This window comes from Talpa occidentalis, unplaced genomic scaffold, assembly GCF_014898055.3.
Source record: "Talpa occidentalis isolate TD23 unplaced genomic scaffold, MPIMG_talOcc4v2.1 talOcc4.2, whole genome shotgun sequence".
In the NCBI taxonomy this organism is placed as follows: domain Eukaryota; kingdom Metazoa; phylum Chordata; class Mammalia; order Eulipotyphla; family Talpidae; genus Talpa; species Talpa occidentalis.
In genome coordinates this window covers 55,463,220-55,481,853 of record NW_023602073.1, presented here as the reverse complement: position 1 = coordinate 55,481,853, position 18,634 = coordinate 55,463,220, and the positions used below count along the sequence as shown (strand labels likewise).

General features: G+C 50.8%; 3 protein-coding genes across 4 annotated transcripts; 2 read left to right on the top strand and 1 right to left on the bottom strand.

Moving 5' to 3' along the window:
* Nucleotides 1-236: 236 nt before the first annotated feature.
* PSMB9 (proteasome 20S subunit beta 9) lies at nucleotides 237-5,459 on the bottom strand. The gene is made up of 6 exons (XM_037519494.1): nucleotides 5,365-5,459; nucleotides 3,435-3,502; nucleotides 2,616-2,747; nucleotides 1,924-2,053; nucleotides 929-1,070; nucleotides 237-406 (listed from the first exon to the last, which is right to left on the bottom strand). Exons 1-6 carry the CDS (start codon nucleotides 5,422-5,424, stop codon nucleotides 279-281), a joined length of 660 nt encoding a protein of 219 aa, XP_037375391.1. The 5' UTR covers nucleotides 5,425-5,459; the 3' UTR covers nucleotides 237-278.
* Nucleotides 5,460-5,587: 128 nt separating this feature from the next.
* On the top strand, nucleotides 5,588-13,782 carry TAP1 (transporter 1, ATP binding cassette subfamily B member). 2 transcript variants are annotated; one of them, XM_037519493.2, is made up of 11 exons: nucleotides 5,588-5,636; nucleotides 7,042-7,156; nucleotides 7,308-7,438; nucleotides 8,242-8,447; nucleotides 8,867-9,064; nucleotides 9,829-9,957; nucleotides 10,116-10,304; nucleotides 10,849-11,022; nucleotides 11,759-11,921; nucleotides 12,215-12,351; nucleotides 13,123-13,782. In XM_037519493.2, the coding sequence occupies exons 2-11, from the start codon at nucleotides 7,047-7,049 to the stop codon at nucleotides 13,333-13,335; spliced, it is 1,650 nt and encodes a 549-aa protein (XP_037375390.1). In that variant the 5' UTR covers nucleotides 5,588-5,636; nucleotides 7,042-7,046; the 3' UTR covers nucleotides 13,336-13,782. The 2 variants fall into 2 exon arrangements, with proteins under 2 accessions (XP_037375390.1, XP_054554685.1); XM_054698710.1 differs by lacking the exon at nucleotides 5,588-5,636 and adding an exon at nucleotides 5,961-6,552 and having other exon boundaries at nucleotides 8,242-8,279.
* Nucleotides 13,783-14,886: 1,104 nt separating this feature from the next.
* PSMB8 (proteasome 20S subunit beta 8) lies at nucleotides 14,887-17,801 on the top strand. The gene is made up of 6 exons (XM_037520863.2): nucleotides 14,887-15,106; nucleotides 15,836-15,983; nucleotides 16,113-16,224; nucleotides 16,627-16,756; nucleotides 17,132-17,336; nucleotides 17,493-17,801. Exons 1-6 carry the CDS (start codon nucleotides 14,960-14,962, stop codon nucleotides 17,579-17,581), a joined length of 831 nt encoding a protein of 276 aa, XP_037376760.1. The 5' UTR covers nucleotides 14,887-14,959; the 3' UTR covers nucleotides 17,582-17,801.
* Nucleotides 17,802-18,634: the final 833 nt, after the last annotated feature.

The window sequence follows — 18,634 nt, the reverse complement described above, 5'->3', positions numbered from 1 at the left end:
GGGGGGTCAGAATGAGAACTTTATCACTTCTGATATTTCAAAATCACTCAATACCTGTCACAGTATGTATAGGATTCTTTCTAGTATGTCCACCCCCTCCTCCGAGAAAGGTGTTTTAGGTCTGGGGGTAAAGGAAAAAAAGGGTTGTGCTGACCTCTGGGAGGCAAGAAGCCCCTTCCCCAGGCTTCCTCTCCCTGAGCACTTGTCTCCCATTGACCAGACCAGGTTGTGTTCTCAGATTCTTTATTACAAAATAAGAAAGGGAAGTCTGAGGAGATTCATTCATCATAGAATTTTGGCAGGTCGTTGCCCAAGATTACTTGATGATCCACACCGGCAGCTGTAATGGTGACCAGGTAGATGACACCCCCGCTCGAGCCATCCCGGTTCATGGCCAGAGCGATAGCTGCAAAGGGTTTCAGGTTGGAGAGTGGGAGAGAGAGTGGCTTAGCTTCAATGATCTTTCCCTTCCCTTCTGGCCCATACGCCTACTTCCATCTCAGACCCCACAACCCATCTCCTGGAGGTAATTAGTGATGTGTGGGAAAATCAGCTTTTAGAAAATGCCTTCATGTGTAGCATCTCCCAATGTCCATGGCCTCAGTACCCCCACCCCCAGGATCTATTTAAGTTAGAACAGCTTAACAATAGCTCACAAATTCTTGGATATTTATCAATCAACTCTTGAGCTGGCCCAGTCTAGCCCCAGCACATCACTGATTGTTAGGGTAACCATGGCCCTAATTGGTGTACTCAGAACAGTCCTGGTTCATGCCTCTTGTCTTGATGTCCCATCCAATTGTTCTGTTCCCTTTCACTCACAAAAGCATCCCAGTCTGGACGCTAAAGGAAATGGTCACCCATGTATTCCATGCTTCCTTCCCATATTAAAAACCATCCCTAGGTACCATTCCACCTGCTTTGTTACCATTTGTGGTGAAGCGTCTGCACTCCTCAGGGGACATGCCTGGTTTATATGATGCGTCCACATAACCATAGATGTAGATGCTGCCAGAGCCACCAATGGAAAAGGGCTGTTGCGTCAGCATTCCGTCCAGGGTTACGTACACCTGGGGAGGTGTACAGGTCAGACTTTAGAGAAGCAGACGATAGAAGTAACACTTGAACCCAGGAAAAGAAGATAATTGTTATCAGAGGGAATTGGCGAGCCGGTGGAGGATTGGGGATGGAGCAGATGAGGTATGGGCACAGGTGGTTTGGTGAGGGGAAAAGAAAAAAGAAAAAAGCTCCTTGACCTGCAGAAGGCCAAGTAGACAAAGCATGTGACAAAAGTAGAAAATAATGAAGTGCTAAAAACAGAGTGACACTGAGAAGAGTTCAGAGAAACTGATTTGTATTTACATTAGACATGAGACAGACAGAGCTTTAAGGGCAAATAATATTTAGAAAGCGGCAGAGGAAGTGATTCGTAGAGGTAAAAGGAAATAATATAAATTAGGCACTGTTATTGAGTGACTATGTCACACTAAAGAGAAAATAATTATATTTTGTCTAAGTAGAATAAAGGTTGCATGTTGAAAGTAAGACGCTATAGGGTTAAAAAGATTGTTTATAGAAATTTGGTACATCAAGAAGGTAAGAAAGGTAAAGCTTTGGTTTACTATTAAAGACAGTGGAGCACCACTACTGAGTCTTGAGCAAATATAAAACTGTATATTGAAAATTCCACTTAATAGTCATAGATTATAATAATGAAGAACAAAAAAAAAATCTTTCCTTCCCACTGAGACGAGCAGGTGGTCTCCATATTCTGCAGTGATGCCCAGTACCCCATGCCCCGTATGGTATGCTTTTTAGAGGCAGTCTTTGGAACTCATTGCAAGAACGACATATGACCCTCACTCCCTTCTGTAGGGGAGTGGGGAACCCAAAGGAGGGAGGGCATGTGTGGGAGAGACTCACCTGGCCCCCTTCCCGTTGGTCCCAGCCAGCTACCAAGAGATGTGCAGACAGGTCCTCCCGATATTTATAGGTAATGTTCTTCACCACGTTTGCAGCAGCCAAAACAAGTGGAGGTTCTTCCATTTCCATTCTGAAGGAAAGGATAGGCACAGGGTCAATACAACTGCCTCAAGCCCCACCCTTCTGTGCCATTTTCACCATCCCTTCCAAGTGACGCCTGAAACTATAGCTGCGACAGTTCAAACTCCAGCTCCCCTCCCACATGTATGGGGGAACCAAGTCTCACAGCACCACTTGGCAAGATTTCAATTGTTCCTTCCGTTACCCTGACCCCCTAATCCCCCCCTCACCCCAATGATGCATACTCTGCTGCAAGGGCCCTCCCCTGTGGGTAAAAGCAGGTATCTTTACTTCCTCATCCATGACCTTGACTTTTCACAGTTAACCCCCAGGTATTCTGGTGGCCACTTTGTCATTTTCTTCCTCATTATTTGTATTAGGATAGTGATTTATAGTTTTCAAATTGCCTTCACATATTTCATTCTCAAAATACCCATATAATGAGGTCTGGTAGGGACTATTATCTTCAGTTTACAAGATGCAGAAACCAGCTTTAAGAGGTTCAAGTGCTAGTTCAATGTAACATTTTGGGAGCCCTGCTGGTGTGGAGTGAGGTCCCCAGAGCTTCATACCCATGGAGTTCCAGCTGGTAGGCGGCCATGTCCGCCACGGCCTGGGCATCAGCAGCTGAACCTGACAGGGCACAGTAGATGCGCTGGTGCAGGGGGGACAGCTTGTCAAACACTCGGTCCACCACTGCCTGGCTGTCAGGAGGGGTCAATAGGTACCAATGTTAGAGCTGCAGGAATTTTTGAGGTTGATCATCCAGTGTTTCTCAACTTTATTGACAAGAGAATAGCCACAGAGTATATGAAAGTTAATGCTTGGAATAAAGCAGGAAGCAAAAAGTCACCTCACATAAATGAACCACAGCAAGCAATAACCAAAATTAGACATATTTTCAGGCTTAGATTTTTATAACAAAAGAAAAAATTATATAAGTTGAGAATGATGTTTTTTTTTATTGATTTTTCTTTGCTATTAACCATCTTGAAGTAGACTAATATAGATCTAATCCCACACACTCATTCTGCATGTGAAACACTTGACCAGGAGGGAGAAAGAGACAAAATCAGTTCAACTTTGATGATGGAATATTTGCTTATAGGACCATTGTTTCTATTTCTAAACATAGATGAAAGAGGGTCTTTCAGACCTCTATCCCTATCCTCTTCTCAGACCCTATTCCTCCCAGGGACAAGCCATATAAGCATTTTACACTTCTCCATGAATTCAGCGACTAAAACATGCAACCAATATCTTGCAATGACTGTTCTGGAAGGTTAACTCCATTTTTCCCAAGCTCCAATCGATTTATGAATGGGTAGGAAAAATGTGCATCGGGGGCCATTAAATTCTTTCCAAAAGCACACATGGTAACTTGTACTTACCCTGCAGACACCCGGGAATCGGAACCTATCACAACACCCCCGTCAAACTCTACTGCCATGATGGTTGTCTGCAGAGACACAGAGAATGCACTGTCAGCACAGAAAGAGCCTCGATCCCTTCATGTTACAGATGAGGAAAGATTCCCAGAGAGGGAAGGTCACCTGCCCAAGGTCATACAGTAATGTGGGCCAGAGCTGACTCCTAGTACAGGTTTCTCTCCATCTTCCCATTTTCTCTACTCTCTCTTGATGCTGCAAGGGAATGCCAGAGCCCAGGCTTGAGACAACACTGGAAAGATTGCATCCCTAAGACCTGGCCTTCTTGAGTGGAACCCTTTCCACTTATAGAGGTGGGATGAGGGTCCTAGAGGCACAAGTGTTCCCTTTCAGGGGAGGGCTCAGGGAGACGAACTTCCAATCACTGGTGAAGCAGCCCCAAAATTAAATGACCACCACTCCACGTGCTCATTGTGTGCACAGATATTGTATAGACGACACAGAGCAACTGTGACCTTGGGAAGAAAGCTCAGGTCTCTTTGAGGCCAGAATCTGTGGCCCCCACTTCCATTTAATCAGAAGTGAGCTCTTTTAGTTTATTGAACAACAAAAAGCATTGAGGGGGGTCACTGGTTAGTAAGGCCATGAGTTAAGGGAGGAGGGAAGCAGCAAGAACATGAGACAGTTTAAAATAAAAGTTTCACTTAAGGGTTTCTGATCAAGTAGGTAGGTGTCTTGGTAGCCAGGAGAAGAGATTTATACCAAGGTTTTGATTGGGAGTTTGAGTTGACTTTTCCAGGTCAAGAAAAGAAATTAAGGAAAGGAATTAAGGAAGAATAAAGTTACATATTTTCCCACCGTTGTGTTGGAAGGGGCCTTAAAGATGGCTCCATGGTTCAGGTGAAGAATCTGAGTCATAGAGAAGGCAAGTGCTTTGCGAAATTCACAAAGACTAGTAGCAGATCTAGGACTAAAAGTCAGGTCTAATTGCCACTGCTTGTTTTGACTTCTACTGCCTACTTTCCACTGCTCATCTGGCAGCAAGGGAAGATTTTCTAACTTATAAATGGTTTTACTGCTATCTTTTCCAGGCACCAAAAGTTACTCTGGCCCCCAGGGATAATTGCCTGAGTGTGCTTTCTGACACACGGATTTACCACGAACAGAATCTGGCCAGAGAACAAGGGCAACCTCACACAGTGGCTGCTCTCTTAAGAGAAAGCTGTCCTCAAGGCAGGAGCGGTGGCAGCAAGCTGGGTCTAAAAGCCAGTCAGCCTTGGGCTGCCACTGGCCCCAGGCACAAGCTGGGCAAAGTCCCCAGAAGGGTCTGAGAATGGGAAGAGGAAGGAAAGGAAGCGTGGCAGCACCTGGGCCAAGCAGGAGTCCTCTTTCCCCAAGCTCGGGAAGGCCCCACCAACTCACACGGAACCCTCATATCAGTGCTGGGGCCATGATATCCCCGCCCCAGAGGGACAGTTTATCAAAGGTCTGTGAGATGAGCTGTCTCTCTTCAATCAGTATCCACATTCCCTTCTCCCAAATGCTGTCCTCCTTCATCCAGGGCACCAGATCCTCAGTTTTTCACCTTCTCCAACTTGAATTAACAAGCCCCTCTCTCCAGTTCAGAATGAAAGCGAAAGCGCATTAAAACAGCTTCTCCTTGACGGCGGCAGCCGAGAGCCAAACCACCCCCTTCTCCAGCAAAAAGCACCCCCTTCGCCACCCCCTCATATGCGTGGTCCCTTCGCGGGCCCCCAGAAGATCCCCTTCAGAGCAGAGATGCCTTAAATTCATTGTGAGGAGCCAGCACTGGCGCTACAAGCCACCGCCTCACACTTTTAGACTCCACATCCATTCCTCGGTGCTTGCAGGGTCCCCCTGCCATTCCACCTTCCCTTCCCCGCTGCTAACCCTCAAACTCAGATTTAATTACCCCAGTGTGGACTTCTCCGGCCCGGGGCACGTCCCCGGTTGGTGCTCCCGCCCTCAGCATCTCTGCGCCGCTCTTCTTGCTGCTCGGGACACCGGTTCGCGACCCGGGACCGCGCGCCGCGCGCAGCCTCCGGCCCGCCCCGCACCACGCCCTGCCGCCAGGGGGCGCCGGGGGCCCCCGAGGGAGCCGCGCCCGCCGCGCTAACCTGTGTGGGGCAGACCTGCCCGGAGACAGGTGACGCGAGAGCCCCGCCCTGAGGCTGAAGTTAGAAAGTCAGTAGCGGGTGCAGGGAGGGGGCCACTTAGAGGAAACGGGGGGCTGGTGCCCGTGGTGGCGCCAAGGATGATCTGAAGTCAGGTCTGGCTTCAGCGCCCTCTCCCGCAGCGGTCCCGGCGCGCGCGATCCCCAGTGGGCGGACCTCGTGGCCGGCGGCCGCTTTCGCTTTCCTTTCCCGTAAACGGCTCCCTTCTGGGCAGCGCGGGCTGCGCGGGTTCCCGGGACTTCCCCAGGGCCCCGCCCCGGCCGCCCGTGGGAACCCGGACACCGCGGCGCCCAGACCCCTGCTCCGGGGTGCGACGCCCCGGGCCCGCGCGCGGATGGCCAGCTCGGGGAGGCCGGCGCCCGGCGGGTGCCTCTGCCCCTCCCGGGCGCCCCTCGCGTGCCTGGGCCCCGCGCTGCTGCTGCTCGCCGACCTGCTGCTGCTGCGGCCGGCGCTGCCCGGGGTCCTCTCCCTGCTGGTGCCCACCGCGCCGCCGCTGTCCCGCCTCTGCCTGGTGGGCCTGAGCCGCTGGGCCGCGCTGTGGCTGGGGGCGCGAGGCGTCCTCTGCGCGGCGCCCGGCTCCGAGGGCGCAGGGGTGCCGGGATGGCCGGCTGCTGGGAAGCCGCTGGCGGCGGCGCTGGGGTTGGCCCTGCCTGGACTTGCCGTGTTCCGAGAGCTGAAGTCTTGGGGGGCCCCCAGGGTCTCCGACAGCGCCGAGCTCCTGCACTGGGGAAGTCGCCTCGACGCCTTCGCCCTCAGCTACGCGGCTGCACTGCCCGCGGTCGCCTTGTGGCATAAGCTCGGGAGCCTTCGGGCGCCTGGGGATCCCGGGGGTTCTGGAGACACGGTTCGTAGACTTCTGGGCTGCCTGGGCTCGGAGATCCGCCGCCTCCCACTCGTTTTGGTTATGCTGGTCCTCTCCTGTGTCGGTAAGGGGGCTGCGGAGAAGGGGCTGGGGCTGGGGGCTGGGGGCAACCAAGATCAAGGTCAGCAGGGCAGACTGGTGTGGGTCTGGGAACCCAGCCCGGATCTTGAGGAGACCCTCCCGTGTGGAGGAGAGAGTGCTGGACGCCTGTGTGACCCTGTGAAGCTGCTTCACTGAGTCCCCCTTGCCTTTGTGGCCTAAGGCTCCAGCTTAGATGGAGAGTATCTCACTCTCAGAGATGATGCCAGAGGAGCTCACTCCATGGTCTCTAGCCTTCTAATGAAACCCCTAAAGATCTGGTGCAAACACAACATTGTGTTTCAGGGTGGCCTGGCCTGTTCAGTGCAGGGATGTGACCTCAGGGTTGTCCTTCTCTGCAGCCTCCCAGGACAATAGCGAGTGGTGGAGGAGGGGTGGCTGGGACAGCCTGGGTGGAGCTGAGCTGCTTACAGTTGATGTTTGTGAGTGAACCATCTCTCCTCTCCCTCCCCAGGGGAGATGGCCATCCCCTTCTTCACCGGCAGACTCACTGACTGTATTCTACAAGATGGGGCAGCCACGGCCTTCACCGAAAACATAATTCTCATGTCCATTCTCACCATAGCCAGGTCTGGGGGCTGAAGATGGAAACTGGGAATGTGGGGCCCTGAGAAAGAGGGAGTTGGGGCTGCTGTCCAAAGTGCACTTCTGCAGGGATACCTGGGACGTACTCTGTCTCCTGAACATGCCCTAACCTTCCTTTGCTCCAACTCTCCTTAGTGCAGTGCTGGAATTCATGGGTGACGGGATCTACAACAGCACCATGGGCCGTGTGCACAGCCAGTTGCAGGGAGAGGTGTTCCAAGCTGTCCTGCGCCAGGAAACAGAGTTTTTCCAACAGAACCAAACAGGTTTCACATGAAACTCACTCTACATGGCTATATCCTTTATATCCCCATACAACCTCTTTTACACATAGCCTTGCTGTGTCTGTTCTCTTTCTCTCTCTCTCTTTTACATAAGCACGCACACATACACATAAATGCACACGCTATTTCTTATTCTTGCTACACATCAAGAGCAAAATACCTTCAGAAAGACTTAATTTTTCCAGCCAAGGTTTTCCGCATAAATTTATTCCTATATGTGTAGTTAGATAGAAACCACAGAATTTCAAATATGGAAATTTTGAGATCACAGAGTCTAACTGCCTTATTTTATAGTGAAAGAAATTGAGGCCTGAACCCTAATGCTGAAACTTCCTGTCACATGTGACAGAAGGAAGTGGAGGGAGACCCCTGGTGTTCTGACTCCCAATCCGGTGCATGGCACAGTTTCCTAAACTGCATTCCCGATGTGCCCACCAACTCTATTAAATGACCAGTTTATTAAGCTCTTCCCACCTTCCACACCCCACCTTGGGGTGTGTACAGCATCGGATAGGCAAGACACAGAAATCTGTCAGAAAAACGGAAATTTACATGGGTATTGATTTCCTTATAGTTAAAATGAGGGGCCTTGGCCAGGCTTTTCTGCTCTAGCACTCATCCTTCCTGCACTGAGATTCCCCAAACCTCCCTCTATACCTCACCATTTTCCCAGCCTCCTTAGAATGCCATGTTGACACCTCTCCCTGGCATTCTTGCCACTGCTAGTCTCCCATCCACTCTGAACCTCTCATTCACTCCGCTCTCTTCTCCCCAACTCCTGGCAGGTGCCATCACATCTCGGGTAACAGAGGACACGTCCACCGTGAGTGAGTCTCTGAGTGAAAGGCTGAGCCTACTGCTGTGGTACCTGGTGCGGGGGCTGTGTCTCTTGGTGCTCATGCTCTGGGGGTCACTGTCCCTCACCATGGTCACCCTGGTTACCCTGCCTCTGCTTTTCGTTCTGCCAAAGAAGCTGGGAAAATGGTACCAGGTATGTTCAGGCCATTGGCCCAGGTACACTGGTCTCCATCTCCCGGACTCAGAGGGCTCGGTTCCTCTAAGATTTCTTCCTAACTTTCTTGGCACACTCCCTGATTGTGCATCTTGCTGGGTCTCAGATTGCTCACAGCTGACCTTTACATTCTCTGTGTCTTTTAACTTCAGACCACATCTGTCTTTAAGGATACGATGATCAATTTCAAGGATGTGACCCCTGACAGCCCCTATGAGTCATTTTCCAAAGAGATACCTTAGTATCTCTTTAGTCTTGGGGTGTGCCTGTGTCCCTTTCTTTTTTTTTCCTGTCCCTCTCTCCCTTTTCATCTTGAATCTCCAACCAGGTAACTCAGACACTAGTGTCCCTTATGGTTTTCCAACCCTCTGTGACATCTCTTGTCTATGTCTCCACAGTCACAGGCCACAAAGAAGCAGGAATCTCTGGCACAGGCCAGCCAGGTGGCCATCGAGGCGCTGTCTGCTATGCCTACAGTCCGGAGTTTTGCCAATGAGGAAGGAGAGGCCCAGAAGTTTAGACAAAAACTGCAGGAATTGAAGACACTCAGTCAGAAGGAGGCCCTGGCCTATGCATTCGACACCTGCACCACCAGTGTGAGCACCTGGGGACGCCTGGGTCCATTCCCTTTCTCTACTCCACCTCTGGGTGGTGGTTGGTTTGGTGTCTTCGTCTTATCAACCTGAGGCCCAGTTAGCCCACTCAGTGTGCCTCACCTGCTCCCTCTGTTACACACGGTGGTCTGCTTCTTTTCCCAGCGCATACAAACTGGGAAGAGGCTATGTCTTTCAGTCTAGGGCCTTCCTTTGGCTCTCATGGTGGGCGTGGGGAGCCATGGATTCCTGCGCCTGGGCCTGCTTCATGTTAGGACTGTGTGGGTGTGACAGCCACGGGAATAGAAGGAGCCAAGGATGAGGGGCATCTGTGATGTCACTGAAAGAGAACTAGACCAGCAGTTCCTGGCTGATGCTGCTGTTCACTAGCTCTGGGACCATGGGCAAGTGACTTGCCTTCTTCAGATGGTTTCCTCATTTGAGAAAATGAGAGTGATATCAATTTGTTCATAGGGCTTTTGACATCAATAGTAGATGACATTACATTCATGAAAGTCTTTGGTGCAGAGCAAAGTGCTCCCCAAGCATGTGATGATGGTGTTGCTGACAGTGATGACTTGATCCCCACGTGAGGAGCTGGGTAGGCCCCCATGGGCTTGCTAAGGTTTAGTCTCCCTTTCTACCCACTGAGCCTGTTGCTGTTACTTAGGGGAAAGAGACTTTATATCCCCTTAAAACTAATGATTCCAAATCACCACCTCTAGTGTCTTCAACCACAATCTCATTTCCCTGTGGTCTCTGCACAGATCTCAGGGATGCTGCTGAAGGTGGGAATCCTATACCTTGGTGGGAAGCTGGTGACCAGTGGGGCTGTAAGCAGTGGGGACCTTGTTACATTTGTTCTCTACCAGATCCAGTTCACTACAGCTGTTGAGGTGAGCTCCCTCCGCTTCACTTCCCAGTGCTTTCCTGCCCCCACCCCAGCACCATCATTGTCACTTTCCTTCTATTTGCCCTTTTCATACCCCATAGCCCTGACAAGCAGATGAGTCTCTCCACTCCCTCTCACTTGTCATACCTCCTCCCCTTGCAGGTGCTGCTCTCCACTTACCCTAGTGTACAGAAGGCTGTGGGTTCCTCAGAGAAAATATTTGAATATCTGGACCGGATCCCTCGCTGCCCACCCAGTGGCACATTGACTACTTCAAGCTTGAAGGGCCTTGTCCAATTCCAGGATGTCTCCTTTGCTTACCCAAATCGCCCAGATGTCCCAGTGCTGCAGGTACACTCCACCAGGCCCTCCACCAGCCTCACCCTCCACTCTACCATCCTAAATTTCCTCCTGGACTCCGCCTGTTTAAGACCATGTACAGATCCTTCCCAACCCTTCAAAGGCAAAAGTGAGCATCATCTATTCCATAAGACTGCTCTAAACTTGAGTACCAGTTTGGACTTGCAAGGAGAAGGAGAGAAGAGGTTCTAGGGAGAAGAAGCATCTCACATCCTAAAGAATCGCAGAAGCAAAATCTGTGCCTCCCGTCTTCCGTCTTTCCTTCCCCTTTCCAGTTTTTTTTCATTTCTCTTATAGTATCTGGTATTTGGTGTGTGGCATAATGGTGCTTAGTTTTGCTCTTTCTGTGTCTCATCATCCACCTCTACTCATTTGGGGAGTAATCATTCCCACGGATGTGCATGTGGAGGGTAGAGGTTCTATTTTCCCAATTTCTCCTTTCTTCTCTGGAGTAAGACAATATGGTATGTAACAAGACAATGATGGTGTCAAGGTCAAGACAAGGCCTCTTACTGTGTGATTCTCTGAATTCCAGGGGCTGACGTTCACCCTGCGTCCTGGTGAGGTGACGGCCCTGGTGGGGCCCAATGGGTCTGGGAAGAGCACAGTGGCCGCCCTGCTGCAGAATCTGTACCAGCCCACCGGGGGGAAGTTGCTGCTGGATGGGAAGCCCCTTCCCCTATATGAGCACCATTATCTGCACACACAGGTGAGTAAAAATGTGGCCTGGGGGAGGGTGGACGCATCAAGTAAGAAGGGCATTTTCTGCACTATTTACAATAGCTAAGATATGGAAACAACCCAAATGTCCCCAAACAGATGAGTGGATCAAGAAGATGCGGTATATATATACAGTGGCGTTCTACTCAGTGATCAAAAAAGATCCATGCCATCCAACATGAATGGAGCTGAAAGGGATTGTGCTGAGTGAAATACATCAGAAGGAAAAAGATAAATATCAGATGGTTTCACCTATAGATGGAATGTAAAGAAACCAAACAAAGGATGAGGAAATAGAGGAAACTTGCAAGCTGACTGCAGATCTGAGGCATTCAGCAGGGGAGGAGGAGGGAGAGGGATCCAACTGGGAGAAAGAAGAGCAGAAGGGACTGTGGTGATGAATTCTAGGTGCTGTGTGGGTGAGAGAACTATGGGGACTACACCTGCGGGGAAAAATCAAATATTATACAAAAATGAACAATGATGTAAGAAAATAAATACATTTAATTTAAAAAAAGGGGCACCCTCACTGAGCATCCTCACTGAGCACTCTGAAAGGAGGGCTAGGGAATGATAGGCGACCTTGGGTGGTGATCAGGGTGTGGTCAGGAGACAGGGTGTGTGATTTTGTGATATGGCCTCAATGAAGATTTTGAGTCTTCAGTCTTTAGATCCTATGTCTCTCTGTTCTCTTTTCTCTAACTCTTCATCATATTTTGTCCTAGGTGGCTGCAGTGGGACAAGAGCCACAACTATTTGGAAGAAGTTTTCAAGAAAATATTGCTTATGGCCTGACCCAGAAGCCAACGATGGAGGAAATCTCAGCTGCCGCAAAGGAGTCGGGGGCCCACGGTTTCATCTCTAAACTCCCTCAGGGCTACAGCACAGGTGCTCTCTCCACTCACATGACACCTAGACATCTTTACCTTTACGAAACCCCACTAGCCATACTTTCATTCATCACTTCGTCTTGCCCCATGACATCAGTTTGCAGTGGTGCGATGTGGTTCCCATGACTCCTTCATCCTCACGTCTTCAGAGCTCCCTCTCCTTTTTTTTTTCTCTCCAGTCCAGTTGCATCCACCAGACCGTGTGTGTGTGTGTGTGTGCGCGTGTGTGTGCATGCATGTGTGTGCAAGTGAGCACGCTTACAGCTCTCACCTTGGCTCTTGTCTCTGCAGAGGTAGGCGAGGCTGGGAGTCAGCTCTCAGGGGGTCAGCGGCAGGCAGTGGCCTTGGCTCGAGCATTGATCCGGAAACCACGGGTGCTCATCCTGGATGATGCGACCAGTGCCCTGGATGCAGACAGCCAGTCACGAGTGAGAGAAGCATCTTCTTAATGCCTACATCCCACCCAGTCTTCCTCCACTCACCCTCCATCCGTGAAACTGACATTATAACTTTCCAAACCAGCCCTTGCAATTTTCCATTCCCATTAGCTTCTCCCCAAGATGCTTAGAACCAGTCAAAAGAGACTGTCCATAGATTCTGAATTTCTGCAGCTAAATATAAAGAAAAGACCATCCGAATACTATCAGTATTGAGCTTTTACTATGTGTCAGAAAGGCTGCCAGGCCATTTGCATATACTGGCTCTCTGAGTTATCCATCATGGTTGCTCAGGAGCTGGACGTTATGATCCTCCTTTTATAGATGATAAAATGGAGGCCAAGAAAGGTTGAATAACCTGCTCAGTGTCTTTCAGCTGTTGAGTAGCAGATCTTGGACCCCAATTCAAGTCTGCCTGATGTGAATGTTCATGCTCTTTATCACTAAGTTATACTCCCTTTAAAGAGAATATTAAAATGCCCAGCCCACAGGTAGAGGGGCAAGACTATTCAATATCCACTCTTTTCTTGTGGGTGACACTATAGGACTCTGACTTTTGTCCACCATTGCCACTTCATGTAAATGGCCCTTAACAAATCAAAGATTTGACAGAGAAGCACTCAGAGCTAAATCTTCCATCTCCTTGGAGTGGCTGGCAGAGGCAGCAGTGGTCCTGGCGAGGTCTATCCCAGCTCTGGTAACACAGATGTCTCCTGAGCTGGGCTCTGTCCCCAGCTCTGAGCAGGTCTGTGTCTCTTCTAGGTGGAGCAGCTCCTGTACAAAAGCCACAAGCGGTGCTCCCGATCTGTGCTTCTCATCACTCAGCGTCTCAGCTCCGTGGAGCAGGCTGACCACATCCTCTTTCTGGAAGAAGGCACCATTCGGGAGGCTGGAACCCACCAGCAGCTCATGGAGAATCAGGGACCCTACTACAATATGGTGCAGGCTCCTGGGGCGACAGGTGACCTAGAATGAAAGCCTTCTCAGACTCTCTCTAGAGTGGAGAGTTTGGGAACAAAGATCTTAGCAGCCTTGCAGAGTAGGCAGCTGCTTGTTGGGGAATTATGCCTGAAATTCTGTGGTATGTGGCCTGAGTTATGCCTGAAACTTTGAAGTGTGGGGCCTGCGTTATGGCCGAAATTCTGCCAGGAATGCTTCCCCTCCCCAAACTCCTCCTCATAATGCAGGTTTCTTGAAAGAAAAGGGGGATTATGACTCCTTACTGTAACTGGGCGAAGACCCACGGCTGGTGTGGCTAACACCCTTGAAATCAGAGATATTTAGACCACTAAATATTTAAACATTTAAATATTTGGAAAGTAGTGGGATCTCTACTTTCCAATATGACCAAGGAATATGCTGGCCCCCAGATACCCCGTGGGCTCTTGGGCTTTTGGTTTTCCTAATAAAAGTGGTGTTTGTACTTTGCTTTGTCGTGTTTTTCCCCTCCCCCCACCCCCAAATGACTCACAACCTCCCTGCACCCTTTCAGGAGCGGGCCTGGGCGCCTTTCAGCATCTTCGGAGTTTTCAGAGCCTTCAGCGCACTATCTTCTTCCTTAATTTTTCTGTTTCCTATAGTTATCCCCTCGCTTCCCCACTCCCCGCCAAAGATGGGTTGGAAGGGGCTGCAGGGCCCTCGGGGCACCAGCGGCTGCCGCTCTGAGCCTTGGCCTAATCTGAGGTGGGAGTTGGAGGGCGCAGGTCGCCAGGGGAAGTGGGAGCGCCCCGCCGAGGAGCTCACACTCCCCACCTCATCACCCGCGTCCTCTCCCGCAGGTTCAGCCCCTCTGTAGAGGCGCCCGCGAGAGCGTCCCGGCGGGGTTGGGGGGGCGGGTGGGGCGGGGCGGGGCGGGCGGGCTGGGCGCTGGTTGGGCGCCCATCCTGTGACGCTCACAGTTGCTGGGCAGATTAGGCCAGCGCAGGTTGCGAGGACCGGCTGGGTTTAGCCGACCCTGACGCCCGGTGAGGCCATTACTCCGGGAGGTGCGGGGCCGACGGGACGGTTCCGGCGGGCGGCTAAGGGTGGAAGGGCGGGGCCTGTGAGGGGCACCTCCTCACTGTGCAGACGCCGCGCCCTCTCCTCGGAGTCCCTTTCCTCCACATGCCGCGCGCGGGCCTGTGGCCAGTTGCCCCAAGACAGGTGCTCTAGACTCAATGACCCCACGAACTCCTATTCCTCCCCGGCTTTTATGAAACGATGCCAATCTCATGCCATCCCCCCGACACGAAACTGAACCCCGCTTCTTGCAGACTTCCAGCTTTCTGGTTGGGGCCACCCCACCCTCGGTATCTGCTCGCGCGCAGAGGATGCCCCGGCAAGCTGGTGTCTCCCGTTGCAACCTCACAGCCAAGAGGCTCTCGAAGCCCATTCTCTCTCTTTCTTCCTTTCTTCTGACCATTTATCCCCGCTGTTTCCCCAATCTTCATAAAGGCGGAGCAGAGAAGCCGGTCCCCAATTTGATATTGCCGGCCCCAGATCCGTCCTGTAAAGGGCAGGGGGATGTGGAAAAAAATTCTGGTTCCCTCCCCTTAAGGCTGCAGGCTTTCGCTTTCACTTCCTCCTCGGAGACAGACGGATCCTCGGGTGCTTGCGGATCATGGCGCTGCTGGAGATGTGCGGAGCCCCCCGAGGGCGAGGGGACGACTGGGCATTCCCCGACGCGGGAAGCGGGCTTCGCTCGGACCCTGGACACTACACTTTCTCCATGCGATCTCCAGAGCTCGCCCTCCCCCGAGGAATGCAGGTCAGGGATGAAAGGGAAGGTGCGGAAGAGGGCGCTGGGGAACGGAGTGGCCACGCGGAGCTTCCCGAAGCCCTGGACCGCAGGAGGGACTTTGCTGTAGCTGGAGAGCAAGTGGCCTCAACCCGGGAGGCGGCCACGTGGGGATCCGGGCTGACTGCCCGACCTGAGCAAATGAGAGTAGGGCCAAAAGGTAGAGGAGAGGCGAGGGTTCCCATGGGGAAACAAGAACCTTCGCTGCATTTTTTCATCACATACATTTCACCAAGCGTTTCTCACGAGGCCCTCATAAGACGGGGACAGTGGAGTGTTCTGGAAAACCTATGAGCGTTGGCTGTAAGCCTGGCGGCAGCCACTCACTACTGTGTGTCCTGGGACAAGTGGCTCCATGCAGGTCTCAACCTCTGTTCTGCAAAATGGGGATACTACTAATAAACATGCTTTCTGAGGGTTAATTCCATTCTACGAATGGGAATGAATCCTTAAAATGTTAGCTAAGGCAATTATTTCCTCTCTTTTCTATTCCTTGGAAAATGGAAAAGGTTCCTGCAGATTACCTCTTCTTTTCTTTCTCTCATGTCACTTCCTCATAGAGGTTGGTTATAAACTGTTCCATTGTTGATGGCTGGAGAATTTCTGTGAGCTCCTCACTCCACACTCTCTAAGTCCCTGTTCTGGAGCCTCCTGCAGAAGGTTTCATGGTCCCTTCTTTTGCCTCTTCTCTCTCATTAGCCCACCGAATTCTTCCAGACCCTGGCCAGGAATGGAGAATGGGACGCGCGGAATGAGATGGTTCATGGTACCACCACGCTGGCCTTCAAGTTCCAGCATGGAGTGATTGTGGCCGTGGATTCCCGGGCCACGGCTGGGAATTACATTGGTGAGTGTGTATGTGTGTGTGTCCCATAGTAGAACCTGGTGCAGCAAAGTGCACATGGACATTGATTTAGGACACCCAGGGAGGGCTGTGTGGTCATTCCTTCTCTCTCAAAACTCCATCTTCTTCCAGCTGACACAAGGGTGAACAAGGTGATTGAGATTAACCCTTACCTGCTTGGCACCATGTCTGGCTCTGCGGCAGACTGTCAGTACTGGGAGCGGCTGTTGGCCAAGGAGTGCAGGTAGGCCAGGACTCTCATCTCCCTTCTAAATCTGCTGGTCCATCCCATCTTCCATCCTGGGTCTTTCAAATCACACACACACTCGCCACATCCCATGCTAATGCGGCACCTTAGTGCCAATGTTTTGGTGATGAAAAAAGCATTCTTTCAAATCTTTCTGTGCACCTGTCAATTATTTAGCACTGACACCATCAGTCTTGGTGGGAGAGTATCATTTACTAAGATTTCTTTATGTGGTTTAGATATTTAAATCCCAAATCCCTTCCTGATGATTAGATCCGATAAAACCATTCTTTTTCAGTGTGCTCGTCAATCATTTCCTTCCATCAAGTGGGTCTGTCAGAGACCTAACCTTTTCCTGCCACCACTGAGCTCTTTCTCCCCTAACCCTATCCTCACCAGGCTGTACTACCTGCGAAATGGGGAGCGGATCTCAGTGTCAGCAGCCTCCAAACTGCTTTCCAACATGATGTGTCAGTACCGGGGCATGGGCCTCTGCATGGGCAGTATGATCTGTGGCTGGGACAAGAAGGTGGGTGCGCTCCATGTCCCCAACCCTGTATGAGATCTGTTTCCCCATTGTATACTCTCACCTCCTCCCTTACAAGATCATGGCATAGAGAATGCTGGGCTGTAGAATGTTCTGCAGACCCACAGGCTGGCTCTTGGTTCAGAGGTGGAGCACTATATGTGTTACACAAGCTTGTCTCTTTTAAAAAGGCTGATTCCAAGTTTGTTTTTCCTTTTTATTCCTAAAGTTCTATAGTGCTACTACAGTGTTGTCCTAGTCCAGATGTTCCTGTGGTAATTCTTATTTTTTTGTCCACTTTTCATGCCTCACACTTAAGCCTGTGTGTTACTAACGATGCCCTCTCTGTTCCAACCTGGAACCTTCTCTCCTCCACAGGGCCCTGGACTCTACTATGTAGATGAAAATGGGACCCGGCTCTCAGGAAGTATGTTCTCCACGGGCAGTGGCCGGCAGTTTGCCTACGGGGTCATGGACAGTGGCTATCGGCAGGATCTCAGCCCCAAAGAGGCCTATGACTTGGGCCGCAGGGCTATTGTTCACGCCACCCACCGAGACAGCTATTCTGGAGGCGTTGTCAATAGTAAGAACGAACACTTCCCGGGGGTAGGCAATGGTTTTGTGGTTGGGAGACTCAGGGAGGCAGAGTGTGTGTGTGAGGGATGTTTCAGAATCAGAAGAGGGGCATTCAGAGTGTGAAGACAATGGCTACTCCATGTCCTTTCTCCTTTGCCTGTAGTGTACCACATGAAGGAAGATGGCTGGGTGAAGGTGGAAAGCACAGATGTCAACGACCTTATGGACCAGTACCGGGAAGCCCTTCAGTAGTGGTGGTGGCTGCCAGTAGCCTACGCGGGGAAAGCTGGTCTACTCAGGGACCTGGGCCAGCTTATGCCCCAGGAGAGGAGGGGCCTCGCCTGAGCCCAGAAATGGAGGACCAGCTGCCAGAGATGCTGGGAGGAGTTTATACTTTTGTGTGTTCTCTATTTCCAGAAAGACCTCCCTGCACTTTCTGGGGCGCCACAAAGCATAATAAAGGAAAAACGGTTATAAATGTCTCTGTTGTGGCTTAGTGGACTTGGAATGTGGTTGTTGGGGAGGGGGCAGGAAATAGAGAAGGTTTTCTTGAGAAGACTCAAAATCCTCACTAAGAAACAGGGCCTTACTGACTATTTCTCTGGGTTTCCTTTCCACACTCATCTCTCCAGGATCTCAGGAAGACTGACCGTGGTTGCTTGTTTATTATTGCAGTTTAATATTGGGGTCCTTCCTGTGGGGATATGAGCTGGAGACTGCTCCGTGGTTCATTGGTAATGGTTTGGGTGTTGGAAAGTAGGGCACCTGCTTTAGAACAATAGCTTTTCAGTTTGTACAGTTGGATGAAAAAGCTTCCAACACATATGTGTGTGGTAATTATAAACACAGGACCATTTACCTTGAATAACATTCAGGACAGATTGGATATTGAGTGCAAGATAGATATTAGAGGTTCAGTTTTACCCTGTGGCATGCTCAACAGAAGATGACAGGGTCATGACCGAAGAGATAGGTGATAAGGAAAACTCTCGTAAGGGAGGTGAGGGCGGAAAAAGTAACCATCTTAGAAAGTGAGATGGACATAGTGAGATTTTCTGAAGGGTGTTGGGACAGGAAAGAGCATGGGTGATCACCTCTCAGAGGAGAGTTAAGTTCAGTTAAGGAGAGGTTAAGTTTGAAAGTAGGAAGAGATCTTTAAAATCCCAGGATGGACAGGGTTGGGGAAACTTTAGGAATCCCCTACTTCAAACTCCACATCCCACCCTCAACTATATTTAAAGTTGAAATAACTTATTGGTAATCACACCAATAGCATTCAGGAATGGTTTGGAACTCAAGTGGTCC

What these genes read in the sequence shown, in the direction of transcription:
- PSMB9 (XM_037519494.1), bottom strand. Translation starts at nt 5,424, where the DNA reads ATGCTGAGGGCGGGAGCACCAACCGGGGACGTGCCCCGGGCCGGAGAA. An exon ending in GATTCCCGGGTGTCTGCAGG is followed by an intron (nt 2,748 to 3,434) that starts GTAAGTACAAGT and finishes CCCTCCTGACAG; the next exon opens with CCAGGCAGTGGTGGACCGAG. An exon ending in TACCAGCTGGAACTCCATGG is followed by an intron (nt 2,054 to 2,615) that starts GTATGAAGCTCT and finishes CCTTTCCTTCAG; the next exon opens with AATGGAAATGGAAGAACCTC.
- TAP1 (XM_054698710.1), top strand. Translation starts at nt 5,961, where the DNA reads ATGGCCAGCTCGGGGAGGCCGGCGCCCGGCGGGTGCCTCTGCCCCTCC. An exon ending in TTTCCAACAGAACCAAACAG is followed by an intron (nt 7,439 to 8,241) that starts GTTTCACATGAA and finishes AACTCCTGGCAG; the next exon opens with GTGCCATCACATCTCGGGTA. An exon ending in ATGCAGACAGCCAGTCACGA is followed by an intron (nt 12,352 to 13,122) that starts GTGAGAGAAGCA and finishes TGTCTCTTCTAG; the next exon opens with GTGGAGCAGCTCCTGTACAA.
- PSMB8 (XM_037520863.2), top strand. Translation starts at nt 14,960, where the DNA reads ATGGCGCTGCTGGAGATGTGCGGAGCCCCCCGAGGGCGAGGGGACGAC. An exon ending in CTGTTGGCCAAGGAGTGCAG is followed by an intron (nt 16,225 to 16,626) that starts GTAGGCCAGGAC and finishes TATCCTCACCAG; the next exon opens with GCTGTACTACCTGCGAAATG. An exon ending in TTCTGGAGGCGTTGTCAATA is followed by an intron (nt 17,337 to 17,492) that starts GTAAGAACGAAC and finishes CTTTGCCTGTAG; the next exon opens with TGTACCACATGAAGGAAGAT.